We start from the raw sequence: 24690 nt of genomic DNA on the forward strand, positions 1-24690 counted from the left end.
GAATGCTAAAGAGTGAATCTAAGAGATAAAATTGTATTAAAGCTCTCTCTCATGCCTCTAAACTCCACTCACCCAAAATAAGAAGAGTAAGTAAAGACGTATGATGAAAATGAAGGATTAAATCAACCAGACAGTGAGACACTGTGCACATGGGCAATTCAGTTATCCAGCCTGAGGATACAGCAGCGCCTGGTTGAGAGACCACGCTGGGCAGCTACGGGCAGGCTCATGGCAGTGACCTTTTCCACCAGTGGCACCAGTACTGTAGTGGGATGTACGTCCACAGCCTGAGCCAGGGAGTATCAACCACCATCCCAAACGGGTTGTTCAGAAAGCACAGAAACGCCTGATGTTTGCTTGATCATTTCCACTGATCTGAGATGCCTTAATTTCATAAAGCTAATCCAATTCTCCAACAGTTAGGTACAGTGACACAACTACACAGAAAATAGAAATGAACTTACATAAGTATACATACATTTACCACTGCATTTATTACCCAAGGATCTCTGTTTCTGTAACCTGAAGAATGAATGCGAGTACCTGTTTTTTAGGGTATCATAGATCATTGATCTGGGGAAATAAAGAAGGGTCAAATATTTTTAGTGTAGGTATACTTCCATCTCGCTTGCTAAATAATTTGGAACAGACTGATTCTGCCTGCAAAACGAAGAAATTCATTAATGACATACAGTATGCAATCCCCATAATTAGAGGCCAAAAAAATTAGAGTTTTAAGCAGCAAAAAACTGGGACAGGAGCGTAAAATGGAGTGGACATTTAAGTTTTCATTTGAAGCTCATACTCAATATGATATGGTAACGATACTAAAATGAGCAGGCGCAGTGTTTGGACTGTTTGTTCTGAAAAAGTGTACACTACCCTTTTCCGCTGCATTTTCTTACACCAACTTTATTCGGGAGGGATACATCCAGATGCTAGCAAGGATGTGTGTGTTGGACATTAAATTTCTAATAAGGAAAAATGACATCAAACATTTCTTTCCCAAGGAATACTCCCATGTGACCAGACTTCCACCTTTCTTGGGATCTCTCCTTGGTCATTTTATTCCTATCATGAGAAAACCCCTATTCTGATGTGACCAAAGCAATACTGACATTATAGTTATCAACAAATGCAAGCAGCAGGAACTTACTGCTTGTTTTTATACTCCTGAATTAGCCATTACCAGCACAGCAAGGCACTGTAGTGAAGCACGATACTATGCCTTAGTAGGGGACTTCAAATACACTGCCAAAACTTACCATGTTGGCATCCAATGACAATACAATATAAAGAGCTGGAAATTCCTCCCATCTCGAGGTAAAAGCTTTCTGATTAGTCTACACATTGTTGAAGAAGTCTTTACAGGATGCTCATATCTGCATTTACTGAATTTTTAGTTATTTTCCTTCTTATGCTACAACAGATCCATTTTCAGTTAAAAATACCTGGGGGCTATACTCTTAGTAGGCATTTCTTTTTTTTTTTTCCTTGGTATAATGAAAAACAAAACAGAAAGTTGTTATGCTGCAATTACCATCTCGTCTTCCTTCATGAAGGATTAAAAATATAAAGACCCGCCTTCTGAACCTTGCTTTTAGTGCTCGGCATGTTAAAGAAAGCATATAACAGACAGTCTTGCATGAAGCAAATTATAGTATTTTACACAAAATGTTTCTCTCCATCTACAGATTACTTAATGCCTGAACATTCAGGAAATCGCAAGAATTACACAGCTTCGACTTGCTGGAAATATTAGCAAGTGGCCGAAGCACTTGCAGCACGAATCCCGCACACCATCAGGTGAAGCAGGATGAAAGACCAACATACAACCGTGTAACAGCACACTGAGGATGCTGCAAGGAGGGCGGGTAGCTCCGGGTCCCTCAGAGCTTACAAGGTTTCCTCTCCTGCCAACCTAACAAAAACTTTTGCAAAGCAAACTTGAAAAACTAAGCTGGATTTTTTACCATGAATGCTTGCTGAAATATTCCTATCAGGATACAAGCCTGGTTCTAATTTCCTGTGAAAATAAACAGGAAACATGACTTGTGGGATATAATACTGTCTTTTAAAACCAAAATATTTTCTCTTTTGCCACTTCTGTAAGCCACGATTGCTATGCGTTTCCAGAAAGTATATGTAACAAATAACAGGTCTAGCAATGACATTTCAAGTCCCACCTTCAATGCGAGTCTGAAAAAGTCAATCGGAAGTAGAACCGTGGTTGAGAAATGAAGTCATTCTGCGGGTCATTTTTCAGGCAAACACCATCATGACAGGCAGTGGAGATGAAAGGCCTCTGGCAAGAGGGGAGGAGATTGGGAAGCCAGCAGTTGGAGATGAGGGAGTTTGGAAGGAAGGTGCACCAGGAGATCCACTGACCGCAGAGTGGCCTATGTGCTTCCTCACTGAAGTTGTTCTTCCTTCGCTTTCAGCAGGGCTGTGGTCCTGAACTAATTCGGCATTTGCTATCTCAGGTCTTGGAAGCAGTGTCGATGAGCTGCTCCGTTGATCCACCTGGGCTAATCACCCTGTACGACGTATTTTTGTTTGAAGTCTAGAAATATGCAGAGATCTGTGACCTAGCGACTCTAGCTACACACCCAGTGTATGTGTATCACACACAGCCAACTACAGATCTTTTGACGCTCCACCTTTCCAGCGTTTTATTTCAGAAGCACCTTGGGGAAGAACCAAGAAATTCACCCTAGCTCTGTGTCCAAATAATCTAATTAATTCTGCTTATGCAAGCTTCTCTAGCGGTTTTAATTAGGGCACTATTCGTCTTCTGCACTGGCCTGTAATGTGTTGGTGAGGTATTGAAACAGGGTTTTCACCATAGACTGGTTCTTCTTCACTGCTTGAGGGTATTAAGCATTTTTATCTCACAGAAATATACTCCAAGATATACGCAGAATGCAATATTTTATACCTTGCACATAATGTCATATATTGTATACATTATAGGCAAATAATGAAAAAGAAACCCTTCTAAATGCAGGGACACAGTATTTTTAGTGTTTCATCAAATCTGCAACTAATCATCTGGCAGACAGACGTGAGCTGATGCTTGAAAACAGAAACTTGAAAAAATCAATGCTCCAGTGCAAACTTAAGACATTCACCTCCTCGCAAGAGCTTCCCAGCTTTCTGACAGTTGCTGAAAGTATGTTTTCTTACAGTGGCCTCAAAACCCATCTCATTAGCACAAACACTTCCTGGGGGACCTTGTAAATGCATTTCCCTTCAGCCAGTAACGTGTTAACTTATTAATTAGAACTGCAGCTGCAGGGTAAAGGAAGAGAAAATTAATTCAAGAGCTGCCTTAGCAGGCCAACCTATCCCGGGTACTCTACTCACAGGAGAGCTGTCTGCAATTCAGTTTTGTTTAATTAGTCCCACAAAAAGCAACTGTTCGCTCTGATAAGAGCGGGGCGAGAGCTGCGAAAAACAAAACCGTCTCTTCTATGCACCAATTTAATTTTTTAATTATTACATTCTGACATGAAAAACCGTTTGTTCCTTTCTCTCGATGGCAAACCAAGGGCATTAGCCATCAACTTCGGCGCTCTTCCTCTGTATTCTAATAAGTCCATCACTGGAGTAGCCGGGGCTAATAAGTCCCAGGGCTAGCAGGTAACGAACGATATATCACCCCTGTAAAATTTGCTGTAGAGGTTCTCTCATGAATTTACAACTCTACCACATATTTACTGAGTGCTACTGCCTGTGCTGTCATGCTGCTTACTAGTTGTGATGCAGAGGCTCACCGACTCCAAAGGGAGCTTATCTAGGTCCTGTCGGAAGAGGTGACAAGAAAAAAAATAAATAAATAAATTGAAAAAAATCGAGGCTTCCTTTGTTTCTCCCCATGCATATTCCTCCCACCTGCCTACTGCACTCTTCCACTATCCAGACCCCTGCAAGCAAGACGGGAAACATCCATGCATATCAATGTCTTTCTCTGACATACAAATCTTTAAATTTTAATTCTTGTGTAGTTCCAGTTGTAGAGACGTGATAGACTATGGGAATAAAAAGGCAAAAAAAGTTACGGATTTCTTACAGATTTAGAAATATGTCAAGAATGTTTCCCTTTCACTCATTCCAAATTTTAGACCATTGAGGTCTGAACCTCAATACTTTAATACTGTCAGTGACACTAATTAAAATCTTTTCCTATTTACATTGTAGTCTCTCTTACCATCCAAACCACAAAAGCAGTTTTCTCTGAACTGTTTGAAATTCTTTTTTGATATAAAGATGTTCGTTCCTGCTAAATATTTCTCACTTCCCCCAAAGCAATTAAAACTCATGTCATCCTGCTTTACATGAAGCTTTTACAATCGTTTATCTGCTACAGACTCTTTCCCACTTCATGTTATGCAACACTAAAAAACTTGACAGATCAAATCTGTACTCATCTGCTTCCTTTGCTAAAAGTAACCAAAAGTATTCAGATCTAGAACATTGGATTTTTATGAAGCTATATGTCTTTCAATAACTCAATTGCCTTTTACATTTCTTCAATAGCTCCAGCTTCCAGAAGCATAAATATCTTCCCCAGACATGTTGACAGTAGGTAAAGCAGCAGAAAACCTAGTAACACTTCACAATGATAAAACAAAAAAAAAATCTGGTTTAATCAAGAGAAATTTAGGTAGCAGCAAAAAACTAAACTTACTTTCTAAATATAAAACAGCAGTTAGAAGAATGGTCTAAATATCAAGAACACATCACTAAAACTAGCAGTTTCTAAAACAGACTTTTTGGCTTATTTAAGTTAGATTATGCACTTGATGATAATGCTCTTGTCCTTCCCCCATTCTTAAGTCTTAAGGAAAATTACGCTAAAAGGTAGCCCTCTTAAAAGAGGGTTTTAAAAGTAGTGGTGGAAAAGAGTTGGCCTAAAGAGTTGGCCTAATCACACAATGTCACGTTTTCACACGGAAACAAGGGTATTTGATCATTCTAGCTGTGTCTGTACAGTATCCATCTCCTCCAGCTCCACACCCAACGCACCTTGTGTCTCTTGGCCAACCATTCAGGAAAGCAAGGATCACAAAAAGATTTTTATTTTTACTTTGTACAAGTTTTCCTTAACAAATGGATGGCTGTGAAGATGCCGAGTGAGCCTAAACCCCCAGTATTTGACCCACCTGACAAGAGGAGCAGCTGAAATAAGCTGCCCAGGGACATTTTGTCAAGCTGCCAGACCCAGCAAGAGTGCCCAGGGGACACAGACAGGAGCAAGGGATAACGCTGGGTGAAGGAATATAAGAAGCCATGGGTGCATTTGAGGGATGGCAAGAAGGAGGGAGGAAAAAAGTGTGTGTGTCAGGGCACAGGAACATAGCGAGAGAAGCCAGAGGGACTGCTGCTGGGGTGGAGGGATAAGTAGAAACCCTTCCAACCCTAGATGTTATTAGTTCTACTGTTCTTTTTTTTTTTTTTCCTTCTTTTTTTTGGGGGTGGGGACGACTAAGAGAAAAGACTGATGGCTTTGTGGGTTTTGGGTTTTTTTTCACTTAAGAGGAAGATCTCAAGGGTTTTTGTTCTGTTTGAAGAATTAGAAACTGTCTTTTCTTTTTTAGTATTAGAAAATCAGTTATTGAAAAAGATGAATAAAATAATTAAGAGGCAAAATACAGAATTACAGCTGTAAAGTATCATATTGAGAAAGGTAAATTTGCTGAATAACTGAAAGACAGTATTTAACAAAAAAGAATCACTTAGGCAGCCCCAGATCTTTTTTCTTAAGGCAGGCAGAGGCTAAGAGGTCACAGCAGAGAAAAAAAATACATAAAACCCCATTGTAGAACAGCTTAACTTCTGCAACTCTTTCCCTTGTCTCCCCCCCTCCCGATGATGTAATTGCGAAGAATAAAAAACAGAACAAAAATGCCTGGATACAGATGTTGACTATGTTCTGACTCTTTAGAACTTTCTCGCACGCCTAGGGAAAACCAGGTGCTGTTAGAAGAGGTGTGTGCTTCTGAACGCTTAAGGAAAGTCATCTGCGCTTTCCTCTCTAAAGACGGTTTCCCTTTCTCCCCCTCAAATGGTAACGTATTAGCATACTGCCATGAAATATTTGACATATTTCAGTATCAGTTTAAAAAATAAAACCAACAACTTTAAAGTATTAGACTAGTTGTTTTGTTTTTTAATGAATACGTAAGAAAATTAGTAGATCTAAAAATCTAAATTGCTTGTCTATACAGGTCTTTATTACAGGTTTCACCAATTCCAGAGAATTTACTCTGGAATGAGGTAACTGCCGGGATCCAGGTGACTTAGCTTCTATGTCATGAGACAGCTGTTAGATGCAGCTCTCTGCGGACAGATAAGGTTGGTAAGCCCCTCACATCAAGATAGACCCGCACCGTTGCAGCCTCATTTCTAGAATGAATCACTTCCAGGTTAGCCAAAGGCAGGCCAGGGAATAAACACTATTAAAATAAAAACAAAATACCAAATCCAACTATATTTACACTGCTGCGCAACAGACCACCAGTAAGGGAAAAACTGCAAAGGGGTCTGCAGCAAAAGAAGATTGCAAACGCAGTAGTGCCAGCGGGAAACACCGAAGTAGCTCTGGAGTCGGAAAGACTGGAGACACTAGATAAGACAGGGAGGTTTGGGCTCCACAGGAAAAACATAAATACAGATTTGGATGGTGGTGGTACCGATTTTTGATCGGTGGATGCTTTTCAAGCAATTAACATTTAAAAATCATCTCTACATCCTGCATCATTTTTCAGGGGGTGCTATCGAAAGCAGTACCATTTGATGCAGCACCTGATACGCACTCTCTTCCTAGAAAAACATCAGCCAGACTGCCGTAGCGTGTTGTTATACCAAGGCGGTCCTTTCCCTCTCGTATAAACAGAAAAGCACAAAAAGGAGTGGCTCAAGAATAAAACGAGTCACCAAATTACCCTGTTGGACAAAGCCCCCAAAGTGGGTTTTAGGTGTGATCATATCAGTAGCCGTTTTGGAGCGGTACTTTCTTTCTGCTGCCGTTATTGTTTGGAGGGTGGAGTTGTTTCAGTTTTGCTTGTTTCTGTTACTCCTATGGCAACTGTGAGAGCATTTCATATTTGTGTGAGAAATCCACATTTGGACTGCAATTTTTCAGGTGGCAAGCTGTCACATTGAGCCCCACGAGTGATTGCTTTCAGTCGAGATGACTCCCTTAAAAGTTCTGTTACACATCTGGTTTCATGATTGCTCTGTTCTTATCATGGGAGATATACAATGTTATAAACCATTTTTAACAGAGAAAGAGTTTTTAGGGTATTCCAGTTAACCAGCACCAATTAAGAAAAAATAAAAATAAAAAAAAAGACTCAATTTGTTACTGGACATGACAATTCCTATCCCTTTCTTTCCATTACTTGAAAACTTACATGACAGTCTTTTTTTAAAGCAAGTTTCACTACAAAATATTTCTCTCTTTTTTGATACTATTACGTTTTCTTTCTTGTGAAATAAACAGCAAATGAAGGACTGCTTCAAAATAGATATCCATATCTCCATGTTTTGAATTACCAAAGCTTGTTATAATATTCATATCCAAAGACACAAATTTAAAACTGTATCCAGCTCCTGTTACCTTCTATAAACAAACGCTGTTACAAAAACACTGCATGAACTTTTGGTCTCTTAACAGGCAGAATTTAAGAAGAAAATGACATAACCTTTCAAACCAGCGTTAGAAGAAACTGTGGAGTTCAAAATAAACTCCACAGCAAGACAGTGGATATGTTCCATGCGTGCTGCCTATGTTCCTACTCACAAGTCCACACAAAGCACCTCTCTTGTCAATATGATTGATTTCTTTATGCCAGATTAACATTTGTGGTGAAAGAAGGGACAAGTCCCTAAGAGGGCAGAACGAAGAGCACAAGAAACGATATTTCATGCCTAGATAAACGAGCTGAAGCATCACAAAAATTTGCAAAGGATAACCTCAAAAAAAATCCTATCTTTATATGACACCTTGGGCACAAGCTAACTGGGATTTATTTGTGCGTGCGAACAGTACTTGCCAAAGCTATCTCATTTAACGAAGAGGGTCATCGCCCAAATTAGGGATAAATGCATATATACAAAGTACCAGTTATACCCTTAATTAAGAAGTAGCTGTGACTGGATCAAAAATAATTACATCATTGCTATAAAACTGTTAGAGGAAAACAGTCATTTTAGCATAGTTCTCTGTAAAGACTGTTTTCCACTGATTGCCCAACCCCTAGGATTAATGAAACTGAAATACTAGTATACGATGATCCATTTTTTCAGATTATTTTCTGCATTTCTGAATATCACAGCAAGAGAGAACAGAAGACATATTGAAAAGGAACAATTTTGCCATATATAGTCTCACACAATTAAGACTAGGATTCAAGGATTTCTTTATGGGACTGGTTCTGAGAAAAGACTTAGTGAGAGTTACAGGATACCCCAAAGAGGAGCACACACTCAGCTTCACAGTGTTGCAAAGGGGACGATGGGGAAGCATAAAAGTTTCTGATAGCACTAGTTTGCTTAAATTTTTGTGACTGCTAACATGACAATTCCCTGCAACACAACTTACGGTGTTGCTTAAGCAACATCTAAGAAAAGCACTGCATTACATACATTGAACAGAAACTCCTTACCTATGACTTCCATCCAGATTTGATTTGTGGATGAAATTCAGTTTAGCATCTGCCCAATAAAGTTTCTGTTCCTCATAATCCAACGTCAGTCCATTTGGCCAATATATGTCCGTGTTGACTATAACAGCGCGGCTTGAACCATCCATCCCAGCACGTTCTATCTTTGGCACTTCTCCCCAGTCTGTCCAATACATGAACCTATAATTATTTTAAAAAGAGAAAAGACAAAAAAAAAGAAAGCAATCACATATAAATCCACAACTGGAACAATGGATGCAACTTTCGGTAAAGGCAATGGCACTCTGTATTCTGCAGAGACAGTGTCTGTGGAGCTCTGTTCTACTGGGTAAGGTACACACGTCCTGTGAAACACGACAGAACAAAGTTACTTCACAAAAAGCTTAAGAAAAACAACTTGAGACAAACCCACAGTACTATGTCACGTTATACTTCCACATGTTTCTTTCTTCCCTTGGGTCAAGTGGAAAAGTTGGGGATATCCAACGGATCTTGACAATAATCTCAGAATTCAACATTAAACAGTGAACATAGATACTACAGACTATCACAAAAGGGGAAACAGAAAAAGAAGGTGTGTGGACTTATAGTGGGCATAGCAGTTGCACGCGAAGCAGTGAAGTGGATTTGATGGGAGACCAATTCATGTCCTTTTTTTCCAGAGAAATTCAGAGACAGGCAGCTAAGTCAACACATTTAGAAGCACAGTTTGCACCCAGAGACTGGGCAAAACACTCCATAAAACCTTTTAAGAGTAGGGAAGCAAGTTTTAAAACATGTTAGCATATATTGGCACATGTTTAAACATTATTTAGCAAGTAGTGGGGGGAGGGAAGTTACCTAGTTGCATTTAAGACAGAGGTGAAGCAAGGGAAACCACTTTATTATGGCTGGAGATTAGCGGGGGGTAAGAATATTTGCCCTTTTTCTGCAGGTGGTAGAAAATGGATTTACTTTTGTGAGTTGTTAACAGAATGCATAACCCAACAGAAGTAACCTATAATATAAACAGATTAGACAAAGTGTGTCAATGAAGATTACTCTGTTTTGTTGTTGCAGCTGGGACAGAAAAGATGACTACTGTCCTAAATTACTTCTCATAAGCCCATGACATCCACCAGCATACCTGCTTGTATCTGTGCTCCCTAACCTGGCTCAGTCAAAACAATCCAGATTAGGAAAGATCTGAAGCTTTTAAACTAACCCAGATCATCACACAACCACAATATGTCACTATATGGTGCCCACATGTGAAGAGGCCCGGCCACCCATCCTTTAAAGAAAAACAAATGTGCAACACATTTAAGAAACACTTGCAGATGAAGTTATTCTTGGCAAAGAATTATTTTTTTTATTTTAAAAAGTCAGGAAATTCCATGTCATATTTTTCCCCTTAATTCATGTCTACAGCGTGTTTGTTTTAATGCACAGCTCTATCTGCGGACAGAAATGCAGCTTATTAACACAAATATTGCCCTATTCAATCCTGAGTCATTCTTCATGGAGCAACGTGCCTATCTTAAACACAGAGCACAAATACCTGAAGAGAACATGTGAGATTTCTGTAGGCATGAATGAGTGCTACAGAGAAATTGTTCTTCCATCAGGAAGAAGAAGAAAACAAATAAATTTTCAGATAGATAGCAAAGTAGCAAGTTACCTGGTCAAGCCATGCAGTAAGAAAGCTACATACTTGAAAAAAGAGAAGTTAAAAGAAGTCAGGCAGCATTTCACCAGCGAGCACGTGTGAGAAAGAAGAGAGAAGAAGAGATTTATTTAAACTTCTCTAAAAAGACCCTTCTTCGCCCCAGCTGTCAAGTCCTAGGCTTCCAAATACTTCATCAAGGTTAATAGGTTCCAAGGCTTTGGCCACCCTGCTAGACCGATTTTTCAGGCTGAAACAGCTCATTAGTCACTGTACAGCCTCATCTTCTTCCCCGTCTCCCTGAATGCATTCCAGCACACAGCTCCAGGAACATTTCCACTTGCACGCAGGGTGTAGGTTTCTATAGCTGCCTCAACCAGCTCAGGTGGCACCAACAGTCGCTTTCTTACTCGGAAGGTGCACTTGGGCCCTTTTCTGCAAGAGCTGAGCAAGTACAGGGTACAGGCACCGGCTACAGGAGCAGGAGGGCATGGGAAGAACTGTGGAAAACAGCTGGAAGAAATGTCCCCGTTGTAACCATGCTTTAAGTGAACTGCAAGTGCTAAGAGGCAAGGGACACCTGGCTAATATCCAAGGGAGAGTGTGGGGAACGGACAAATGGACACGACTGCCAATTCCCATTACTGCAGAGGTCTTTCTATAGATTTTTCTACAGAGATCTCAGATGACTCTTCCAGGTAATATCAAACTGTTCACATATGTGTGCTGGTCCCTCCTTTCTGGAAGGCTTACAAATTCTTGTTTCATTATATAATGGTTGGTAAGTAATCCATACGGAGACCATACAGAAAGTTAAGATGCTATGACATACATACTTATTGAATGATGGTAAGCCAGCCATACAGACAAGGTAAGGATCATCCTCCCTCCTCCCCATCCTCTTCAAATATGTTTAATTATTTCCATTTAAAAAAAAAAAAAACAACAACCAGCCACCACCAAAGCCCAGAGGATAGAGCAAACTGTTAACTGAAAAGTAATGTCTTGTGCTAAATTACGGCATTCAGATACCACCAGAAGACTACTGTGCTGTTTGCCTCTCTTCTCACCGAGTTATGCCTTGCTATAAAATTTAAATCCAGGAATCAAGATTTTAATTCTTGCCCAGAAGAAGAGAAAATACAAAATTAAAATCTATACTACCTTTTGAATGTTAAGGAAAAAAACCCATCTATATGTAGCATGTTTACTGTACAGTGGCACAGAATCAGGCTCCACGCTGGGCACTCCAAAGTCCTTAAGATCCAGAGGGCAATACACAGACATGCTGTAACTGACTTCAGCAAGGTTGCTTGGGTCCAGAAACAGGAATGCTTGCTCATGCTTCTTAACTCTGGCTGATAGTACTGTTGTTCCAGGCAGTTACAACCAGGACAGGCTGGTACTCGAGCTCTGGACCTGTCGAGCTGCTTGTAACTGCCTCCTTGGACAAGGTCCCCCCCTCCCCGGGTCAACAACGGGGACTGCGAGCCCAGACCTCGCTCCTGCACCTCACCTAGCAGCTCCTTCATCCAAGCTGATCTTTGCAAGGAGTTGAGAACTAGTATGGAGAACCTGTAGTGCAGCAACAGAATTAAATGTAAAAACTGCAAAACTGACTAAATGTACCCCTATGCCTAGAGATTTTTAAACATACATGGCGTAATCCGTACCTAAGAGGAGTACCAGACTTAGCAGGAAGAGTTTTATTTAGTATCAAATCAATCCATATAGAGCCAAATCCCTCTTCAACCTAATAGGAAATAATACCACAGCTGATTAAAACTGACGTCGTTAATCTAGTCTTCTTTTTCCTATTCCAATAATTAACCACTGTATTTTAAAAAACTTAATCAAATAACCTTAATATTTTGAACCGCTTTATTATTTTTCACCTGTTGTATTTTCTCCATACTGCTCAATGCCATGCTTGTCAGACTTTACTAGCAGACTTTGGAAATGGCTGCGAGCTGTTATAAAAATCTAACAGAAAAATAACAAAGTGTATTTCTACTTATCTACGCTTGTAATTTTAATATTAGGGACTCATGTCAGGAAATTAAACAGCCCCCGCCCGCCCCCCCCCCCCCCCCCCCCCCCCCCCATGGAATTAAGGCACATGAAGTATTTGACATATACTTACAGAAAAGAGGAAGGTTCTTAGACCGCAGTACTTAGCTGGTATTTTGTTTGACTGTGGCCCAGAATGTTGGTTTATCTTATAAGGTTATACCATCTATAAAAATTATGAACAAATAAAGGAAGAGCTTTGACAGTTTTTGCCTACGAACTTTTTTCTGTACATCTTTAGATTCAGCATTTTTTAATTTTTGTGCTTCGGGTAGGTAAGGTGAACCCAGGCCATAAAACTTCCTCTTAAAAGGCATCAGAAATCACTATGCACTGTACAGCTGTAACTTCACAGTTTTGATTTGCCCCAAATTAAAAGGTTTTGCCACAGCAAAGAAAAAGAGGAAACAGCATTTCTTGGTTCCATTCTGTGCAATGAACAAATATAATAAATACAGAGCTGCTTTTCTAAAAATCTCAAAGTCTAGGCACACCGACAGGAGAATATCCCACATAGATAGAAAAAAGCATGAAGAGTACAAATGCCAAGATTAAATGCGATAATTTAGCAGCGATTTCCAACAGTATGCACAGAGGGAGAGAAATTCGTCGCCAGCACCCATCAGCTTTGCAACTTTCTGATCCGCAGCTCTCCCCAACGCTGATGCAGATCCTTTCAGCCCCACTATCCCGCACGAAACTAGGCTCCTGCTAGGAGCGCCATTAAAACACCAGCCCCCATCGAGACGCATGCAACTGTTTCACTCACTGAACAGAGGCACCCCACGCGACACTTAGCTGATTTTAAGGCAGTTAATTGGGACACCTTACAGGGCAGGCAAACGTTTACCTTCCTGAACGTTATTCAGTGGGAAGAGCAGCTGCTTAATTGGGACAGCCAATTATTTGGTGAAGCCCTTTACAGTGAATGCTCCAACTTTGCAATTATGCTCGTTTCAGCTCCTAAGAACCTCTGAGCTCTACGGGGACCCAAACAGCCGCCAAACTTCAGAGCCCGCCAAGGTTTCAGAAGTGCAGCAACCCCTGCGGAGCTCCTCTCCTCTGCAGCGGTCCTTGTGAAACGCAGCCCGCTCCGGCTCCGGCACTAGCAGGACTGGCACATCCAACGAAGAAATACGAAGTTAAGTGATCGGCACTGGAGCAGTTCAGGAAAATTACGCACAATAAGTAAGTGTTTGGCTATCGAAAATAGCTCTTGACTTAAGAAGAAGGAATGTTCACGGCCCTTCAGGAGTTTTAGAAAAGACATTCGAATCAAGTGACCCTTCAGGTATCCTTAACAGAAACTTCTTGAGGCAGGCTGACAGAGGGATGGAAACCACAGTTCAGAAGGACATAATAAGTATCAAATGAAACAGAAAATGGATTTTCAAATAAGGGGACTAGAAGTACCACAAGAAGGTTTTAGTACCAAGTTTCTCAACTGATTGCAAAATTCAGGAAATATTTGCTGTCCTCCAAGAGAAGCAAAAAAATGCACATAGCAAATTAAACATGGAGGTAATCCTTCATAAAAGAGAGGAAGAAATATCCCTTTGGGATACTATCAAGATAAACATGAGAGAAAGGATGTTCTTAGCTAGTCGAGAACTGTACTCTTTTACAATAGCTTGTCTTTGTGAATAAGTAAGTGTGGACATTAGTTGAATGTCATTTTCAGAGTTGCTCTACAGTAATTTCTTATGTTAATATTCAATGCACTCAAGACCATTTTTTGTGCGAATTAGCTTACCCTATGCAGCTTTTCAGCTGCCTCTACATCACTCTTGCATGTACTAAGAGCAGCTATTGGGGAATGGGCGTGAAGTAGTGAGCTATTAACATCCTAACACACTGAATTTTCTTGCCTCAAGCTTACTGGTTTTAGGAGTCCACAGGCTCCAAACAAAGCTGCAGAACTCCACAGGTGCTTGCACCTCAGCTATTCCATTTCACAGCCCAGATTATTAGTGCTCAGACCATCAAAACTAGACACGAGTCTGTCCAGTGACTTTAACACAATGACCTGTAACAGAGACATCTCATTCTGCCACCGCTGCTAACAAAGCAGTAACCTTGCGCAGAAACAGAGGTCAGTAATGATGAACTACTGGAGCCTCCATAGCTCATCTGTCAGGGATGCTAAAAGACTTGCCTGACAAGAGGGAGAAATCAATGTGCAAAATTCCACATCTATGTATGTCTGCCGTACGCTAGAAAAAGGTCTACTGGAACACATATTTTATAAGGCATACAAATACTTTTCCCAGTATACTCTATACTGGTTCCCTCAAGAGGAAGAAGCTGTCCTGGTGATTGTGCTTTTATGCAAATGACTGCATTTATCCTAGGACATCAGGCAGTACGCTAATTAGGCAAAGACTCACCTGTAACCAGTATGGCAATATGAGGATTTCCACTTTAGAGCTGGCTTTAGTCTCCTATTCAGACCTTATCTAGCAGGAGAAAGAAAATTATCACCAGACCTTTCCTTTTCTTGGAATTCTTTTCTAAAATAAGGGATAAATGCAAACACTCCCGTTTTGGAAAGAAGACAACCTGTGATGAAGTGATCAGAAGCTGATGCTTTGTTTCTAGCTTAGTATCAACAACACAGTATGAAACTAGAATGAGATTTTGGAAGTGCTTTTCACAAGCCCTGAAAAGAATACCTTAGCAAAAACACTGAAAGTCATTCATAAGAAATCAAGATGGAAGCACAAACTTACATGATATTCTTATTTCATAAACTGAAAGAAACAACTCAGTACGCAAAAGTATCTCTTGGCCATCATGCCATCTGTTTTCAGGTATTCTAGATTAAAGAATATGCTGGGCCATCTGACACAAAAAACACAGGTAAGAGATTGGTTTTCATTTTCACCCAGACATTTCTGAGAGTCCGTGGGAAGTAAGATTTGACTTAGCTGTCAAACATACGCTGATGCACTGCAAAGTCACATGCATATGGTTGTCCTTTCAGTCACAGATCGCAAGGAAAAAGAGAAAGAGGTTCGTTAGAAAACAAGAAGCAGCTATTTTTGCTGAATGCTCACAAAGGCAGAATTTCAATTGTTTGAGCAGGTGGAAAGGTCTCTTGCTCCTTGAACTTGTAAATTAACCTTTCCTATCTCCAGACACAAAAGGTCTAACAACATGCCTTCCACCGTTACGAAACAGAAGCCATTTTCAGGTTTCTTCTAGAGCAAGCAGGAAATAAAGCTTGTCAGAACTTAGGGGCATTTAAAAACAATATTTGAAACAGCAATTGTCCCAGTTTAAGCCAAATAAATATAGAAAGAAACAATTTCCCCTGCCTGTTACCTATTTTACACCATCCCTAGACCCTAGCTGACTGCAAAATGGAAGCAAGATGCAGACGTGCTTTGGACGGCCTCAGCCAGCCCTTTGCACAGGAATCACTCCAGATGTAACACGCCAGACCCTGCGAAGTTCAACCAGCCTTTTAGCGGCAGGTAAGCCAACAGAAAACTAAAACGTAAGTTAATGTAACACGAGATGGACAAATTAACAAAAGGAAAATTCTTGCCTTCCAACCTACCTTGGTTCTTCAACCATAACAAGAAAGTAGCAGAGGAAAGCAAACCAGCCAGCAGTTTTGAGAGACTTTCAAAAACCAAACACACAAACAAAACAAAAAAACCCCAACAACTGTGCCACAGTCTCTGAAGAGGCCAGGAAAGGTGCTGAGCCAGGACCGCGGGCTGCCACTGGGCAGCTCTTCAGGGCTGAGGAGTCAGAGGTCTGCCCCGGAGGAGCCGGCGCACCCGTTTCAAACAGCTCTTTGGGATCCTATTAAAAGGTGCAGATCTACACACCTGTGGACTGAACAAAATGCTGAAAGCAAGTAGAAAAGAATCTTTAGCTACGTTAAAACCACAAGTGGTGGAGAGCAGTGAGAAAACGGTGGGATCACTGTTCACTGCCTTTCCCAGGTAAAATTTAAGGGTTTATATACAATGAAAATTAATTGTTTCTTTACAGGGACTTCCACTAAAAATACAAACATTTGCACTGTAAATATTTAGTTTGTAAATGAGACTTTAGTAATTTCAAAGAGCCTTGGGCTGAAACTAAACAAGTCAGCTGCTACCACGAATTTTTCACTCCCTGCTTTGACACACAAGGATCTTCTCAGTACAGTCATAATCAAACTCGCTTCTTCTCTTTCAATAAAAAATACTGGGAGAATTCTTCTCCTTATCTCCCTATACATCCTGAATACAGGAAGTGGAGAAAGATTTTCCCTATACTTGTATCTTAAATCGAAGCCCTAGGAACACACCCCCTTGTCCACGGCAGGTGAGCACGGTCATACATCCCAATCACGTCACCCAGTGCATGAGGGCGAGAGGGAGAAATCTGCCATTTGGCATTCTGAGCTGTTTCTTACAAGAAAAATCTAGCCATCCCACTGTACCTCGCTGTGCAAAATTTTGATTTATGAACTGCACACAGGATACTACACAGATACATCAACTACACTCACATTAAACAGAATTTGCTGGTATAACTATCCTAGCAATCCGTAATGCAGACGCAGCTTACAACAGCAAAAGTTTTTATCCAAGACCTACTCACTCTAACTTTATTCTCTGTTTTACTGGACTAAGTTGGGGCCCAGTCAATTCTAACCGTACTATCAAGCGGATACCTGTGCTAAAACATGAGAAGGCAGGATGGCCCTGCGAGGAACAAGAGGAGAAAAGGACTTAGATTAGCTAACTATCAGGGAGATGCCCTGTCTTCCATCAACTGAAACCGGGGAACAGCATGTTCAGTATCTCAAGATTCTTCTGCAATTTTTCCTCAGTGAGGTTTTAATTTTTTTATCATTCCAAGTAAGTCTTTCATCAGTCAAACATCCCCTTGTTATTCAGCCCCTCTCTCAGTACACTATTACCAGCTGGACCATTCTTACGTTCTTGATTCCTGACTCCTCCAAGGAACCCTAATGAACTTTAATGCTCTGCCAAACCAAGCTGGCTCTTACCCTTCATATCACATTTCCAGCACTCTGCTAATTCTTTTTTCATAGTTTCCATCCTATTGTTTGGTATGTAAATCAGGCTTACTTATATGTAACCATCATTCCTTAGGTTTTTTTTTTTTTTTAAATGAATTCATAATGTCATTTAGGACTTTAGCACATTTTCAGTGCAGTTCCTGTCCTTGTGATCTGTTTATCAGTTTGTTGATATGGAAACCAACCTGATGCCCTCAGTAAGAAACACGCAGGCAAGCTATTCATTCATTTCAGCTTTCCTGAAATTGCTTTATTTGCCTTGACTGTTTTTTTTTCTTCTATACTTTGATCATCCACTAGACTCACTAAATCGCTTACTCTCCTGTAAGAAAGCAGCATGCACCAATTAGTCTTTTCATACTACAAAATTATCAAAAAATAAGGCCTTATCTTTAGCCCATCAAAAGCTACATGATGTTCCCTACAAAATACACCCAAAAAAAAGGGAAAGAGGAAAGATTGCTCTATGGAGGGTAAAGAGAGTAGAAATAAAGGGACACGGTGTAATTAATGCATAACAAGACAGGCTACATTACACTGGAGATCTGGTTAGAGCTCTAATTCTGCAGATACAAACCTAGGTGGGCTTGGCTTTTGTTGAGAAGGAGGAATGTTTTCACAGAGCATTTAGAAAGACCCACTAAACCCAATCTGAATACTGGCCAAAAGCTTCACACTTGGAGGAAACAAATACCCCTTCATTTTTATATTGAAAACATTATTGTCAAACAACTGAGATGTCTGAGACTTCACTCAATCTTTTTCTAGGTTAGAATTTGCAATAAAGGAAGTAAGATCACTTTTACTTTTCCATTCCTAGTTTAAACGCCTCAATATCAATTACTCAGATTCAATTTTTATGGAAAAAAGTGGCTATGCATTCTACAGCAACTCGTATTTATGCACCCAGAATTCTGAAGTTGAAAATCAATTAAAACAGCTTTAAATCCAAGTTGTTAGCGTTTCTCCCTACAAGCTTCTTTTGCAGGTCATTCACCTGCTCTTCTGCTAAGAGCCAACATTAACCATGCACACTGCATACAAATCACTTCTGGCACAGAGATGCATCGGAAGGGGTGAAAAAAAAAAAATCCAAAATCCACCCCCAAGCACAGACCTCACTCACACAACATTTTCTAACAAGGCACAAAGAAAATGCCCACCAAAGTATTACACTAAGGGGGAAAAACCCACGTATGCTTCCAATCACTCAAAAGCGTCAATTTAAAACTTTCAGCTCAACCCTGAATTGCTCTGAAGAAGGAAAAAAAAAAAAAAGTGCTGCTGATCATTTGCCATTAGCTCACAGAATTTGAAATAATTATACTAAATGCCATGAAAAACATTTTGAAAAAAATGCAGGCTGTTTACAACCAAGCACAGAGGTGCTCTGCGCACCTGTTTTCACTACAGCATCTGGGAAAAGAAAAAAAAAAGAATCACATTTTCAACAACTTAACTAGATAAAACGACAAGTTTTGAAACTCAGCTGGTGCTTGGCAGGGGGAGGGGGAAATGGGTACTACAGAAACGATACAAGGATATACTGATAAACATTTTGGGAAAGGGGAAGCTACATTTATTTAGCAACAATGTGGGGAACTATTGCATACAGAAGCAGCCTCTAGAAATTGCACATCTTATTTTAAAAAACAGAGATTTTCAAAATCAGCAAAAAGCCAATTTTCTTAGCGTGAAACACCAGTGTTCGCAAAAGCAGAAAATAAGATTCCAGCAATATTTTGCTTATTTAAATAACGTTGCTTTCCTGCCCAATAAATACTCTACAGATAAAACCGATCCAGCGGTTTGCAGTTGCTTTTGCCAGAGGCCCAACGCATCAGGGCTGCCGCTTTTCCACCTCTCCCGCATCAATGCTGCAGGCGGAGAGTTGAGTCACTGATGCAGAAGGGACCAACAACTCCTCTCCTAACACCTACTGACTGGCTACCTTCTTCTGCACGAACAAATGTACTTCAGGTCCTCTCTGGAGGATACGTCTCTTCTTCTTCCCTTATCTCGCACACACACAGCCTCCAAGCATCTCAAGCAAGCTAGCTATTGCCAGCCCAGGCAGAAAAAAATTAGCACCCCTCAGTCCAGAAGACATCATCTGGCCCAGGTTTTGTAAGGCATGGAGGATCTTCTTGCGCTGCGCCAATCCAAGGGGGTGAAGGTAGTGCAAGCAGGGCCCGCTTGCTCTTCTTGCCCTCAAAAACCCTCCAAAGAGGTGAAAAAGATGCGTTGGTGACAACAGGAGAAAAATGTAGAGATGTGCAGAAATCCCAGGTTTAGTGCTGGTACTGAAGGAGTCCACCTAGGTCAGTCCTATTAGCTTCTGGTTTCAAAATCAGGCATTTTACTTAGGGTTTACCTTCTGATACAAAAAAAACAGCCAAACCCAACATTACGTGGCACAATTCAGAAGAATGCAACACTAGAGGCTATTAAGCAGGGAGAAACCGTGCGAACATAACAAAATCTGTCCGATTCAAAGCTTTTGCTGCAGAAGATAATAATTTGAATGGTTTTACAGAAAAACTCATCCAACTGTTTTGGAGTATTTTAACAAAACAATGAAATCGTTCTTTGCATTTAATTTGCAAAGCCAGCTGTCATGGTAAACAAAACACTAACCGCATAAAAAGTAAATTATATGTTAATACATGTAGAACAAGCATAAGAAAAAACCTCAAAAACAAACAGACATCTTTTCTCTATCTAAATATACTGTGAATTTACAGTCCAGTACTTTAAAGACTCATTGTTAGGTATGAGAGATCCTTCTAGTATACAACTGCGTTATATTAGAAAGCTGGCAGTCCTTCAGCTATAAAATGCTTCCCAATTTTCTATGTGGGAATAGAAAATGGCAACTTTAAACATGATTTAATCTGATCTAATATTTGTTGCTGTGTTTTCACTCACTATAGTTCATCTGTTAAAGATCTGCAGAAAAAAGGTACAGAGAAAATAAAGAGTTGGGAACATAAAACTTCAGCATAGCAAAAGCCAACACGCACAGGTGGGGAAATTTCTTACTGCTCTGAACCAGTGGGAGAAATCTGCCTGTTGAAACGGAGGAGCACAGAAGGAGCTTAGGCACTAACCCTGTCTGAACAGGTTGCAAGAGGGGAGGAGGGAAGTTTTAGAAGTGCCTCTTACTCCATTCCTTCCCTACCCTATACTTTAAGACTTTTAAAGGAAAAACAGACAAGGCGGGGGTGGGGGGGGAATAAAGAAAACCCACCAAGTTACAGCTTGTTAAAAAAAGAAAAAAAGAAAAATAGTGCCTGGTACATTTGTGGTTTTAGTAATTTTGTGGGTACTCAGCACAATGATGGTTAATTCATTTTATAAGTATAATATATATGCACCATAATTTACCCTTCAGAACAGCCTGTTGGAGACACCACCACTATCGGTCATTATCAAGGGGAACGGTCACTCTTCCACATTCAGCAGGATTTAAGCCAGCAGAACACATGAAAAGGCATTTCTGCTTGTACATAGATACTTACCATTGTTGCGAATTGATTTTTAGTTTTGATTTTGCTCTAGGGCCAAACTTACTGCGTCATTTAACAGGAATCTAACATATCCAGAAAACTTGATAATAACATTTGGAAGAATAATTTAAAACGTGAGAACATCCAGAGGGAAAACTGAGAAGTTCAGGCCTGGAACACTTAAAACCTGCAACACACAATGCCATGAAAAAGCAAGCGATGCATGTGTTGATATACAGCCAGGAACTCCACTTGGATTACATCCTGAAGCTGCTGGTGGTTTTCTGTCTTTTAAACCCGGTGTTGCGATGTTCACTTACCTTTGTGTTTCCTTCACAGTACTTTGTTACCAGACTTGTTTTAATAGGGAGAAGCCCACAGTCCTTTGTGCCATCCTGCAGGTGCCTTTTGAGCTGCCCCCAAAAATGCAGGCAAGGGCGGCTGAATTCCTAAGTGAAGACCTAACAGATTGGATACTGAGCAAAGTAAGCAGAGAGCATGCTCTGTTCTGAATTACAAATGTGCCACTGAAAACCCGACACGCAGATTTTAAACATTACAAAACAAAACTGGATAGCAAACAGTATCTGAGTTTTTACGGGAATTACTGCATACAAGTAAACTTATCTTGCAAGTGGAAACCATTGTACTAGAGGACATACAAATACATGGTATGGATGAAAGACCTGTCCCCCCAACAGGTAACTTTCTAAATTCTTGTCCACAGCCAACAAGTGAGTGAAAGCAAAAGTTGAGGCCACAGGAAAAAAAAAATTACACGAGGTAACAAGGGAAGGGAGCAATCCCAGAGACAGGAGTACACAAAAACTTTAAGCTCCTTCCTCATGGTTGGTGCCAGCCTTGGGTAAGCTTCACCCAGAACTGAACACAACTGTGGTAGCAGATATTGACACTTTGGAAGAAGATTGCACTAGATACAGAAGCTTCAAGGGAGCAAAAGCACAGAGGAATATGGAAACATTATGCGTAGCAAAGCACACGTGAAGAAAAGCTGGTGGCTGATGACGATCTTGTCTTAGACCTAAGCCCAACATGCTGAAGAAACATTACCAGCTGGGAATCCAGATATGGAGGAGGTTAAGTCTTAAAGATATAGAAGAATAACACTCAAATCTAACTAAAATTACCGAAATAATTTATGTGAAAGAAGTCAGGAACAATGAACAGAGATCTGTAGATTCAGTAGCAAATTCAAGAAGTTAAAAGTGTCTTGATACACCCCCCCGGCACAACTGCAGTTCAACAGCAAGCTACAGCTAAGCAGAAGCAGCACCAACTTAATGATCACCAATTCTAAATTAGTAATTAAATTCACAGAAAAATTGAATTTCTACTAAATTATTGACTAATAGGTAAACTTAGGCCACATTTTGACCTGTAGTCTTTACACTAGGCAAGATCAACTGCTCTCCAATGTACAACTGCTAATTGCCAGGGGTGGGAATGTAACACATGACAGTATCCGTGTTTTCAGCTGCCACACTATTCTGTTCTTTCTGACCATGGACATACAACACTGTGGGTTTCAGCTCTTTTTCCACTACAGGAGTTTCTCTAGTGGGAAGACTGAAAGGATACAAATTGTCTGTCAAATTTCTTGCCACTCAAACTACACTTTAATTCTTAGTGCTCTCCCACTGTTCTCACTATATCCCTGTTACACCCAAAAGCAGAGGCTTGAGTTCTTGGTATAACACTGGTCCTCTCCACTATTACTTAACTATTAATTTCAGTTAAGAGTTTCTCAAGTCGACTGAACACTGCATTAATTCACCATCAACTCAAGTCCGCCAAGCAACTGTGTATCACTTGAATAAACTCTGAAGCAGGACAGTGTTAGTATCCTTCTTTTGAAAAGGACAAAGCATTTCTACTCTTCTAAGAGGCACAATTACAATCTTAAGGGTGAAAAAGATTGGGGCCTAAAGACAGCTTCATTAATAGAGGCAGCACTGAGCATGACTGCTGACAGCTTGAGACTTGTGTCCAAGCCATGCATAATTTACAGGCTTTGCTGTGTACGATTTCTGTCCCAAGGCAAAGTACGATTAATTCATCTAGGTTCTGGGTTTTCCTTTAAGCTTACATTTTCCATGGAAGTGCAGTAACATGCTTATACAACCTGACCCCTCAAAGTTTTGCATCAGCCAGCACTCGTAACAAAATACCAAGAAAGTAAAATCCCAGATTATGTATGCGTACGCCTGGATATTCTTTTCCCCAAGAGCTGAGTTTAGATACATCAGGGATGCACTCAAATCTCAAGTGCAACAATTTCTGAAAACTATCTGACTGTGTACACTTCCAAAAGATTGTATTTTGCTCTAAATTTAATTTATTCCTTTCGTATCAGGTCCAATTTAGCCTGTCCTTTCCATAGTCTGCTTCAGATAACAATACTTTCTTTTGTTATAAGTCACAAACAGTAATCCCTTCACGCTTGTTATCCAATTTTACCAAAGGCTTTTATCTGCTTTATTGACAATTACTGTTTAACTACTCTTCTCTGAACTGAATTTAATTGTAATAGAATGGATCTCTAGTTCTGTAAAAGACCAAAAAAAAAGTTTGGGACTACCACAGAGGACAAAAATATGTTTGGAAAAGAACTATATGAAGAAATTCAAATAAGAGGATGGATTTATACTAATAACACACAGAAATGGTGGCAACGGTAAGACTTTCCCCCAAGTGTGTAGGGAATATAGACAGTAAGTTTATTCAGGGGAGTCTTAACTCTTCATAACCCTGCTCCCGTGGTTTTTTTGTGGGCCGCACTGTGAAGCTGCTAGAATAGGTTGGTTTTGCACGCTGACCCACAGGGAGGACGCAGAGGACACACGCAGACCAGGGAAGACTGTGATTCAATGGCACCTGACATCTGACAGCTTGACAGAACCAGGCCAACTGCACAAAAGGAAGAGCTAGACCAGAAGGATATACTCTGTTATTTGAGAAGGGGAAAAAAAAAATGTTTATTTACCTTAAACTTGACTAATTAAAAATCCAGGAAAATAGGCACTGCAGCTTTTTCACAGCATGGGGAAAGAAAATGGACTTATTGATGGCAGTAGGGATATAGCCCTAGCTGCTGAAAGCCTCTTCTAACCAACTCCCTTCCTACATCAGTAACAACACCGATCCTTAAGTCACAACTCATAAATTTGAAGAAAGGGGGTGGGGGCCCTGAGATATTTTTTCCACCTCGAGTCTAATTGGCTAATGTCTTCAGGATCAACTGAATGAGTTAAGGTAACTGCTTGAGAAGGGGCTTTTCCAGGCCAGCCAGAATTCATTCTGTAAACCAGTCTTTTTCTAGGATAGGAATTTGAACCATATTCAATACCACGCTCTGTACTCAGGGAAGCAAATAAGCTGCAGTTCCAAGTAATACATAAAATTACAGGGTTGTACATATTGATGGCTTTATTATCGCCTTAAGATTTTCAGTATGAAAATCTTCTCTATTCAGAACCCTTCAGTGCTCCTCTATGTTGGGCTGCAACACCTAATAGAAGATTTTCTGAATTTGCTTTGGAAATGAATGCTGTAACAACCATGAGGACTTCTATGAAAAGGGAAAAAAAGAACAACAACAACAAAAAAGAGCACAAGGCTTCAATTTGCTTCATAGACAAAACAATTATTTTAATGGAGATGAAATACAAAGACACTTGGCTTCATCACACTTTTATCAGGAACAGTGCT

At 40.3% G+C, this 24690-nt stretch overlaps 1 protein-coding gene across 4 annotated transcripts in view; it reads right to left on the bottom strand.

Annotated features, from left to right (window-relative positions):
* The window catches only part of LRP6 (LDL receptor related protein 6), a 106880-nt gene that overhangs the window by 61748 nt on the left and 20442 nt on the right, over nucleotides 1-24690 (bottom strand). For all 4 annotated transcript variants that reach the window (XM_059817264.1, XM_059817263.1, XM_059817262.1 and 1 more), the window contains exon 2: nucleotides 8673-8870. In XM_059817264.1, the coding sequence (XP_059673247.1) occupies nucleotides 8673-8866 (194 nt within the window). In that variant the 5' untranslated portion in view covers nucleotides 8867-8870. The remainder of the gene's footprint in view (nucleotides 1-8672; nucleotides 8871-24690) is intronic.

Source organism: Gavia stellata, chromosome 4, assembly GCF_030936135.1.
Source record: "Gavia stellata isolate bGavSte3 chromosome 4, bGavSte3.hap2, whole genome shotgun sequence".
Lineage (NCBI taxonomy): Eukaryota > Metazoa > Chordata > Aves > Gaviiformes > Gaviidae > Gavia > Gavia stellata.